This window comes from Dipodomys merriami, unplaced genomic scaffold (genome assembly GCF_024711535.1).
Source record: "Dipodomys merriami isolate MVZ:Mamm:240054 unplaced genomic scaffold, mDipMer1.0.p SCAF_2, whole genome shotgun sequence".
In the NCBI taxonomy this organism is placed as follows: domain Eukaryota; kingdom Metazoa; phylum Chordata; class Mammalia; order Rodentia; family Heteromyidae; genus Dipodomys; species Dipodomys merriami.
In genome coordinates, this window is record NW_027203381.1 from 31196127 (window position 1) to 31207500 (window position 11374).

The 11374-nt window shown below is 33.3% G+C and overlaps 1 protein-coding gene across 5 annotated transcripts in view; it reads left to right on the top strand.

Annotated features, from left to right (window-relative positions):
- The window catches only part of Ccdc178 (coiled-coil domain containing 178), a 306788-nt gene that overhangs the window by 82570 nt on the left and 212844 nt on the right, over window positions 1-11374 (top strand). For all 5 annotated transcript variants that reach the window (XM_070029364.1, XM_070029363.1, XM_070029365.1 and 2 more), the window contains 2 exons: window positions 9504-9599; window positions 9729-9865. In XM_070029364.1, the coding sequence (XP_069885465.1) occupies window positions 9504-9599; window positions 9729-9865 (233 nt within the window). The remainder of the gene's footprint in view (window positions 1-9503; window positions 9600-9728; window positions 9866-11374) is intronic.

Consider the following 11374-nt stretch of genomic DNA (forward strand, 5'->3'; position numbering starts at 1 on the left):
TCAGAATAGAGAAGAAACCCCCCACCCCCGCAAAAAAAAAAAAAAAAGATACCCAATTCCTGTGACCATGTGTATCTTACAAAACAGGAAAAAGACCTTTTTTAATTCACATTCTTATATTATTTCTGTATGCTTTTTTTAGACTATAAGATTGAAGGACACAGAATATACTTTTTTTAATTTCTGAAAATTTGCCCAAGATTTGTATCATATTAAGGACTCAACTAATGCTTATTGAATAAGAAATGTAATTAACAAATAGACGAAAGACATAAAAAGAAAGCAGAGAGGGAGAAAGGGAAGAAAGAAAAGAAGGATACCTAGGGATGGGTAATGTGTGGTATCTGCACCTGTTGAGCCAGGTGAAATGGAGTGAAGCAGGTGCTAATACACCTAATCCTTGAAGTTGGAAAGGGACACATGTTGTTTTCCAAAACACCTAGTTCCTTGTCAGAGACTATTATTAGCGTGAGTAAAATATATTATGCTTAATAAAAATTTTATAATATGGTTATCAAATAGTTATAGCTTCAATTTGTGAATCGTACTGAAAATTTTCAATACAAATATCCAGGGAAAATATCACCATTAAACAAAGTATTTTCAATTAGAAAAAATTATGTAATAAACTTGGCATCTTTTAAAAAAATTATGTTCTCTAAATGGCAAATCTGATTTCTCATCGTTTGATGTCATAGCTAAGGAATTGTGCCTGCATTTATAAAGTTATTAATATTTGTAAGTTATATAAATTGTTTGGGGATTATCATACTTTCTAGTGAAGATAAAAAGATGATGGCATTTAAAGGTATTAATTCCTCTGCTACTCATTCATTATAAAAACCTATTAAGCTACATTTTCAGAGTACATCTTAAGGACTCAATTAAAAGCAATCATGTGCATTAGTGTCATGGATTAATTTTTTATGCAGTTGAAACTTCTGATTTAACAAAAAATAAGATTTGTGTTGATTGGGTGTGCAACTTAACTAATACTTTAAAATTTCAAAGCATATGTTGCTTCCAATTTAGTTTTTACCTCTAAAAAGATGTATATATCTCTAGAATAGATGTACCTATTTAAAAAGATACACTTTTTTCTTAATTTGTACTGTCCAGAGATTTATGAAAATTTCTCTGTGTATTTGTCTCTGTTTTTTGTCTGTCTCTCTGTGTGTCTCTCTCTTTCTCTCTCTTATCAGTTGTGTGGCTTGAATTCAGGGCTTGGTTGCTGTCTCTTTGTACTCAAGGCTCATTAGTACTCTACCACTTGAGCCACATCACCACTTCTGGTTTTTGAGTGGTTAATTGGAGATAAGAATCTCAGGGGGAATTTTTCTCCCTGGGCCAGTTTAGAACCATGATCCTCTGATCTCAGCCTTCTAAGTAGCTAGGATTACAGGTGTGAGCCACCTGCACCTGGCTGTTTTTCTCTTTTTATATAAAAAATAGCTTTGGTAAACCAGAAGCTTCTTAAAACTGATTGTGCACTTTAAAAACTGTCAAGATTAAATTTGTTGTAATGTATAAACATAGGAACTTTTGGTAAGATTATTCTTTCCTTCATCGGGAATTGTTTTAGAAAATTTTTATCTGAAATTAATTTTTCTGTGATAAAAATAATCGTTCATCTATAATTATTTATAATTTATAACTAGATAGTAGAAACATTATAAATTTTAGAAATATTTGCCATTTATATTTCATTGAGCAATGAAATAGATATAAGAAATAGATGTTTTAAAAATCTTCTTCTGTAAATAACTGGATTCATTTGAAGCCAGCCCAGGCAGGAAAGTCTGTGACACTCTTATCTCTAATTAACCACCAAAGAGCCAGAAGTGAGGCTGTGATTCAAAGGAGAGAATGCTAACCTTGATCAGAGAAGCTCAGGGACAGTGCCTAGAACAGTCAGGCACAGTGCAGGCTCCAGAACTGGCACAAAACAAAAACAAACACAAGCAAGCTGATATATTCATATTTTTTATATTTATACTGCTAGTGGAAGACTAATTTTTATTACTTTCTTACTAGCCTACACAGTTTATATAATAGAAAACATCAATTCAACTATGCCTTTTATTTAAGGTAAAATAATAATATTATTAATAATAATTCATCAAATAGGACAGCTGCCTGGATAGCCAGAGTAATTTTTCCACAGAAACAAAGATAATAATGATAGAGACCTAAGACAATCCAATATTGTGGACTATGAAAACTATGATTTCATTATACAATATTTCTCAGTGTTTTATAGGTACAATATGATAGCATATATTTCAGACTTTTTATCAGAGGATCAGAAAATTTATGTGTATGTTTTATTGTGATATGAAATGTTTTACATATGTGTTATATATTATATGGTATATATGATATTGATATTTTAAATGATCTGTATAAAATTGGCTTTTTATGAATTTTTCTCTTATTTAAAAGGAGTACTTAATGTTGGTGTTGGTGTTGGTTTCATACATGTTCTCAGTTTCATGTTAAAGATTTTTAAATATACCCTGGTTATAAAAGTTCTTTAGTAGGAGTGAATGTTGACTTTTAGAATTTGATTAGTGGGCATCTCTGATGGTGAGTTTATGGAGCCTTCATATTTGACCTATTGAAATGATGTATTATATTAATATAATAACCATTTTAAATTCATTGGCTGAACTCTATTTGGTTATGGTTTATTGTTCTTTTAATTTACTGCTGTGTTTAATTTGCAAGCATTCCTAAGATTCTGCATCCATATTTATAAGTGACTTTGCATTTTTTGTTCTTAATTTATACTTTATTTGATAGATTTTTCTTATCGGGATATGTCTAGATTTATAACATAAACTTTGAAAGATTTTAAATGTACATTTTAATTTTTTCTTGAAAAATCTAGTAAAACACTGGTAAAAATACAGCTGTTTTTCATGATTTGAATTATTATTTTATAGGGCAAGTATTTAATCAGACGTTAATTGTATTAGCTATATATTTCTTCTTTAATCTATTTTATATTTTTCCATTGTCCAAGAAATAATATAAATGAATTAAACATTTTGTATTCCCATAGTATGATATAGAATATTTATCCTTTATTTATCTATTTGTAATTTTGCTTATTTTTCTTATTGAAACAATATTTCTTATTGAAACAAGAGTTTCAAATATTTTTCAACAAGATAATCGCTTTTAGATTTAATATTTCTGCATTTAATATTTAGATTTAATATTTCTTATACTTATATCTCTGAAATTTATTATTTCTTCTTGTTGCTTTCGGCTTATTTTACTGCTTATTTTTTGCTTCTCTATTTGAATACTGAAATATATGTATATGAAATTGTACACATATAGGAATGGGTATGTGAATAACACTTTAAAAAATATGATGGTTCCATTTGTCATTGACATTTTTTCTACCTCTTTGAAGGACATTTCTGTGTTCACTGCCTCTAGTGTCTCTCCCTTGCAGTCTCAGTTAAGATCCTTTCAAACAGGCTTTTTCACTTCCGTTCTGCTGAATTTACTTACAAAACTCATAAAATCTGTTGGGAATATTTACACAGAAATGAAGTAAAATTATTTTAAGACAGGATCTATATTGTGGTTTGAACTCAGAGCCTCTCACTGGTGCTCTATCAGCTGTGCTAAATCTTCAGCCCTTAAGGCATGTTTTGAGTAGTGCAAGTACTTAATGTTCATTGTCAGCGTTTACAATACATTCAAGTGAATAAAAGAAAATATTGATCTATATATGTATATATGTGTGTGTGTGTGTGTGTGTGTGTGTGTGTGTGTGTGTGTGTGTGTGTGTAGCTACTGTTAGTTTATATAAACACATAAGCCTTGTATTGGAATTTCTGTGTTTAATGCATGCAGCCACTGATGGCACATTTCTCCTTATGCAATATAAAAACTTATGTCAGGATCATCCTACATTTCAAATGTAATTTTAACAGCTGGGGAGTTTCTTAAACTTGCTATTGAACGTTTAGGGTGGTTTCAACTTTAATGATTGCTATGTTAAGTAATGAAGTACTTTAGTATGTAAGCAGTTATTGTAAATTTAAGTATTTTAATTAAAATTTAAGTAAAACTAAGTATTAGAAGTTTATGTATCATAAATGCACATTTCCATTCACTCTCTCAGGTCTTCATGCCCAAAACACTGGTTGTCATGCCCAAAGCACTCCGCCCATCTCACACCCAGGCAATTCATGATTTTTGAACGTTGATATTCCACCTAGAAGAGATAATGTGCCAGATTTGCTTTTTTTTCTGGCTTATTTCATTTAATATGATAAATTCCAACTCCACACTTTTACCTGCAAACAATAATTTCATTTTTCTTTGTTGCTAAATAATACTCTATTATGCCTCCATACAACCTTTTCTTTTTCCATTCATCAGATGATAGGGACCTGGGATGATACCATAGCTTGCCTTCTGTGAGAAGTGCGGCTATAAATATGCTATGCAAGTATCTCTGTTGACTGACATTCTTCTGAATATATGACAGAATTAGGATCATAAGGTAGTTCTAATTTTAGCTCTCTTTTCTTTTTTTCTTTCTTTTATGTTGTTGTTGTTGTGGGGCTTGAATTCTGGGCCTGTGCTCGGTCCAGCTCAAGACGAGCACTCTACCACTTGAGCCACAGCACCACTTCAGGTTTTCTGGTGGTTAATTGGAGATAAATGCCGCATGGACTTTCCTGCCCTGACTGTCTTTGAACCGCAATTCTCAAATCTCAGCTTCCTGAATAGCTCCATACTGACTTCCCTAATAGGTTATTTGTTGCATTTACCAATTGTTTCTAAATTAAGTCTGTACATTTTGTTTTCTGTGTCATAGAATAGAGTTGTGAAAGCATCTTCTCAGCTTAGTGGTTTATTAATGATTAGTCATGAGCCTCAGAGGTGGAGAAACAGAGAGTCTCCCTTCTGTGCTGATGCGCTCCGCGTGCACGCTGAGACAGACACACACTACTCAGCAAGGTAACTGACATCTCCGCCTTAGTTTCCACTTCCTGCTTTCATGCGGCATGAGTGTCTATCACAAGTCTGTACGGGAGGTATTTTCACAGCGTGGGAAGATCCCTCCGTGTTTACACGGTCCTAGGTATCTGCAATCTCCTGGATGCCCAAGTAGTTGGAATTTACAAAGCCATTTTAGGTCTTATTTTCCAGCTTTCCCAGTTAACTTTGTTAAGTCTAATTTTCCAACTGCTATTATCTTGGATGACCAGAAAGCTAATCAATTGTCTAAATTTTTTTAAATCATTCTATGGAAAAGACTTTTTCCAGAGGAAAGAGGTTTGTATCAATTGCGGTTTCTAGCAAGTCAAGCAAATATAGAGATCCTTGCAAGGAAGGACATACAAAAACACGTAAACCAAAACAAACAAACAACAAATCAGGCAGGTCCAATGATGCCAGGTGAGGATGAGCATTTCTACTGGGTTGTGATCCTTCTAATGAGCAACAAGTGTGGGCTTTTCACCTAAATGTGGCCCATATTTGTCAGGGTTCCTGTAAAGGTTGGAAATTGAGAACAGGAAAAATTAAAACACCACAAAAAAAAATCTCCCTCTAATTATTAATAGTAGGTCCTTTGTGTTGAAAATGGGCCTTGGACAATTTCTAGAATTTCGACTCGCCTAATTTTGATCACTTGTTTATTTATTTTCTCATTCCATTTGTAGAGTGTGTTTGCAGAGCTTTTCTATTTTTAATTTTTTAAATTTTTTAAATTTTTTTACATTTTTATAATTTTATTGTAAAAAGGCTGTACAGAAGGGTTACAGTTACATGAGCATGGTAATGTGTACATTTCTTGTTGAGCATTTTTACCCCCTTTTGTTTTTCTCCTACTATCCCTTCCCTTCCCCACCTTTCCCAATCCCCACCCCCCAAGATGTAAAGTTCATTTCCAACATAGAGTCTGGTGAATCTCATTGTTGCAATGGGTCATTGTGTGTCCTTGTTTCAGCATTTTTTTATTCCCTTCCCCTCCCTAAATTAGATAAATGTATATACAGGACTCAGGGTAGTAAAATCAAATAGAGTGACAATAGGGGATATACTATAGGGGGGAAAACATACAAAGGAAACAAAAGAAAATCATATATTACTTTAACAACAACAACAACAAACACCTCTTATTTCCATATCTTGAGGTTCATTTCACTTAGCATCATCTTATATGGTCATATGTACATAGCGTTTGACCTTTTCTGCTCATCTGATAAAATTATCCTAGACATATACTAATTATTACATTATAAGGGAAAGCATGGGACCTATGTTTCTTTGGGTCTGGCTTACTTCACTTAATTTATTCCAGATCTTTCCATTTCCTAACAAATGGGGTGATGTCATTTTTTTCTGAGGGAAACATAAAATTCCATTGTATATTTTCTTGATCCATTCCTCTACTGAGGGGCATCTGGGTTGGCTCCATATCTTTGCTATGGTGAACAATGCTGCGAAAATGATAGCTGTCCTGGTAGCTTTAGTATGGCCTTGTTTGTGTTCTTTTGGATAAATGCCCTAAAGTGGAATTTCTGGGTCATAGGGGAGCTCTTTGTGGAGTCTTTTGAGGAAACTCTATACTGCTTTCCAGAGTGGTTGAACAAGTTTAAACTCCCACCTACAGTGCAGTAGGGTTCCCTTTTGGCCACATCCCCTCCAGCATCTGTTGTTATTCGGTCTCTTAATTATAGCCATTCTAACTATGGTGAGGTTTTGATTTGTATTTTTTTTTTATGTCCAGAGAAGTTACACATTTCTTTATATGTCTATAGGCCATTCTTATTTCCTTGGCAGAAGTCTCTCTCTAAGTCTTTAGCCCGCTTATTAATGGGGCAGTTGTTTCTTTGAGGGTATGTTTTAGGAGGGTTTAATTTTTTGAGTTCTAAGTATATTTTAAATATGAGGCCCTTGTCTGTTGTATGGCTAGTGAAAATCTTTTCCCAGTCCATGGGCTTTCTATTGATCTTGCTAGCTGTGTCCTTTGCTGTGAAGAAGCACTGCAGTTTCTTGCAATCCCATTTGTTCAACCTTTCTTTGATTTGTTGTGTTTCTAGGTCTTTGTTAAGAAAATTTCGACCTGTGCCAAGGAGCCCTAGAGTGTCTCCTATTCCTTCCTATAATGTTTTTCAGGGTATTTGCTTTGACTTCAAGATTTTTGGTCCATTTGGAGGTGATTCTAGTGCAGGGTGACATATGAGGATCTAGCTTTAGTTTTCTACAGATGTTTAGCCAATTTTGCCAGCACCATTAATTGAAGAGGCTGTCTTTTTGTCCATTCTATTTTTTTAGCTCCTTTATCAAAGATTAGGTTGCTATAGGTCTGTGGGTTCATTTCTGGTCTTTAGTTCTATTCCATTGGTCCTCGGGACTGTTCTTGTGACAGTACTAAGTCACTTTTATCATTTGATTGGCTTTGTAATAAGAGTTTGAAGTTTGGTATTGATATTTCTCCAGCACTGTTCTTTCTGCTAAGGATTATTTTTGCTATTAGGGGTCTTTTATTGTTCCATATGAATTTTTGGGTTGCTTCTATGTCATTGAAGAATGAGGTTAGGATATTGATGGGTATTTTATTGAATTTGTAGCTAGCCTTTGGCAGTATTGCCACTTTCACGATGTTAATCCTCCCAATCCAGGAACATGGAAGGTTTTTCTACTTCCTTAGTTCTGCTTTAATTTCCTTTTTTAGGTTTTTAAAGTTTTTATCATAGAGGTCCTTCACTTCTTTAGGTAAGTTAATTCCTAGGTATTTTTTTTCTGTGAGTGGGGCTGTTGCAAAAAGAGTTTCTTTCCTGATTTCAGCTGCCCTTTTCTCCTTATTGGCATACAGAAAAGCCATTGATTTGGGGGGGTTAATTTTATACCCTGCAGAGGGTCTTTACTGTTTTTCACTGGAATTCTTCTCAAGGACTAGATTCTAAGAATGTACTTTCTCATGGAATTAAATAAAATACTTAAACACTTTATATGAGGCAGACCTCTAGTTTTCCACTGTGGTATTTATTTACTACAATTACAAAAATGCCGTGCTATGCTATAGTAGTGTTATAGGGTATTTAGAATTTGGTAGCAAGTTTTCAACATTAATTTTATTTGTATATACCGCAGAGCTGTTTTTGTATTGTTTATCTTCCATCAAGTTTGTGTTATACAATTCATAAAGAGATATTTCATTTCATCATATTTTTATATTAATTTTGGGAGAACTGACTTTTGTTGCTATTAAAACTTTCAATTACATACCATCCTGTTCATGTGGGTCTTGATGTAGCCTTTTAATGACAGATTTGTGTTTATTTTTATAGGCTATTCCTTTTTATTAAACTTATTCCAAAATATTTTATAATAACAATACTTTTATAATTACTATGTTTCAAAACTGATTGTAATACTTATTGGTTATTATCCTTATCCCAAAATATTTCACCAAAATAATTTATTATACTTTTAGTTAGGAACTTTTGTTTCTTTAGATATCTAATCCTGTCATTTAAAATTGAACACTAGGTACAGTTGACTCACATCTGTAATCCTAGCTATTCAGGAGGCTGAGATCTGAGGATTGTGGTTTAAAGCCTGCCTGCATAGAATAGTCCAAGACTCAATCTCTCCAATGAACCAGCAAAAACCAGTACTGGTGACATTTTTCAGGCGTTAGAGGACCAGTTACCCTGAGTAAGAAAGCTGAGTGACATCACATTGCCTTCAGTCAAGTCCTAGTATTAGAACAAAATAAATTGAAGATATATTATTTATAAGTATATTGGTTTCTGACCCAATTGTTTTCAGGCAATCTCTCACAAAAAATGACACAATATATTGGTAGTAAATGGTCATATATATTTTAAAAATTAAGCCTAATAGATATAATTAAGTATTTTGAAAATTTTTGAGATCTATGTAGTCCCTTCTATTTGAATTGCTTATCCTTATAGTAGTTTAAAAGCATGTGGATAACGAGTTTAATTAGTTTTTTTCTTTTTCTTTTTTCTTTTTGCCAGTCTGGAGCTTGAACTCAGGGCCTGGGTACTGTCCCTGAGCTTCTTTTGCTCAAGGCTAGCACTCTACCACTTGAGCCGTGGCACCATTTCCAGCTTTTTCTGTTTGTGTGGCACTGAGGAATTGAACCCAGGGCTTCATGCATGCTAGGCAAGCACTCTATCACTAAGCCACATTCCCAGCACTACTCAGTTATTTTTGACAACTATTTTGATCATATTATTTTTTCTCTTCAATTTGTCAATGTAATAAGACAACTGAATTTTTTTCAAGTTTTACACAGTTAAAATGCATTTTATTTTGTTAGGACTATTCATTTGAATATTAATCTTGATTTAGATTTTGTTTATTATATTTCACCAGAATCTTGTATCTGTTTTATGAATGGAAGCAGACTGCTATTTTAAGCAATACCGATCATTTTAGAAGCTGAAAGAAGGAAAATTTCACAAGTCACTAATTTCCTGTTCTATTTTTAGCTAGATAATTTGAAGAAAACATACGAACAACTCTTCCGGAAGCACAGGAAATTTGAAAGGCAATATTTAGACACATTCAATGATTTTTATGCTACAGTAAGTTGACCTTTCCCTACACTGAGGTGTTACACTATTCTCATATATTATCTAAAAGTAATTTTATTATTTTATTTTCCTTTTTGACTGCTTAAACACAGAAGTAATTCTTTCATTCTTTTGCTCAAGAAAAGAACATTGGATTCTGAGCTTTCTAATGTAATAAAAGACTATACAGGTATTTCAGGAGCATATAATAATGTAGTGGACGAAAATAAAAAAATTTCGATTGACATGTCCAACATGGTAGAGAAAATCAATAAAAGGTAAGTCTGCACGTACTCTTTTTCTTTTATACAGTATACCCAATATGTGAAATGTAATCAACCCCTCCAATCTGTGTCCCTGGATTGCCATGGTGATGTCTGTGTGTATCACCCAATTAAATTCAGTCTGTGTTCCAGATGTTACTCTTTAATTACAGTGGATCCCAATAAGTCAAGAGAGCTAAGCAGATCTTTATAAGAAGTTTAGTACATACTCATCTTACCTCCTTTGAACAAATACCACTCTATTTAAATATACGTTAAAGTTGAATGTTGTCTACTCAAGCTCATTGGGCTCCTTCAGCCAACTACTAAATTCGTATTTCTTGGTTCAAAATTCAGAGTTTATTTAACTTCTCTTTCTGTTTCAATTCTCATACTCAGTATTTCATCAAAGATAATTTCACATACTAAAAACTTTGTAATCTTTCCACTTTCCTATTCCACCAGAAATCTGTCACATCCTGCTCAAACTTAAAGTAACTTCTGAAACTGGTCTAAATGCAGTCTTTGTGTTTCCTCTTTCTAATCCATCATCCACAATGTAAGAGTTTTTTTCCCTGCCATCTTATTTTTTTAATGTAAGTATAATAGTTCCCCTCCAGACTGGCATTAATTTTAGCTTGGGTAAAGCAGGAAACCCTTTATTCACATATTCTACAATGTCCTTGAATATTTCATGCCTATGATGTGGTTAAAAATAGTGGCTTTCCTTCTATTTCTCCTACTTGTCGCCTTTGATTTCCAATTCACATGGCATTTTATTATGCTTACTCATCTTAAAATACGTTTCCTGTATTTTCAACACAGTACTTCTCTTTGAAGAACATAGTATTGGAATGAGGTTCAGTGAAATTCATTCTCTATTCACACGTAATTCTCCATAGCTCTTGTGATGTGTGCAAAACTGAATTGTGCTAGGCTAGGACCACTTGTTTTCTTTGTCAATTTTCACTCTCAGCTGGCATAAGTCCTAGTACATATTATACCTTCAGTTTTGAAGGACTGAAAGGAAGGGGAAGAAAGAAGAGAAAGAGGATTCATGATACTTTGGTAAATTTGGAAAGAATAGAGTAACCCATTGATTTATGCAAATAATAGAACGGAATTGCTAGTAAAACTCAACTATGTATTAAACGTACAAATTTTAAAGGAAGCAAAATGAAAAAAAAACCTTCTAATTTTTCATTCTGGTATGAGAACTTGAACTCAGGGCTTGGGGTACTGTCTCTTAGATTTTTTTTTTTCACTTAAGGATAGCCTTATCTTTTGAGCCATCGTTCCACTTTCAGATTTTTGGATGTTAATTGAAAATAAGAGTCTCATGGGCTCTCCTGCCCAAACTGGCTTTAAATTTCGATCCTCAGATCTCAGCCTCCTAAGTAGCTACAATTACAGGAACAAGCTACTGGCACTTGGCTAAAGGGAATGCTTTTTTTTAAATGATAATCTAAAATTATAGTCACTAATATTATTTTTAATTACATATTTTATTAAGGAAACATAAGA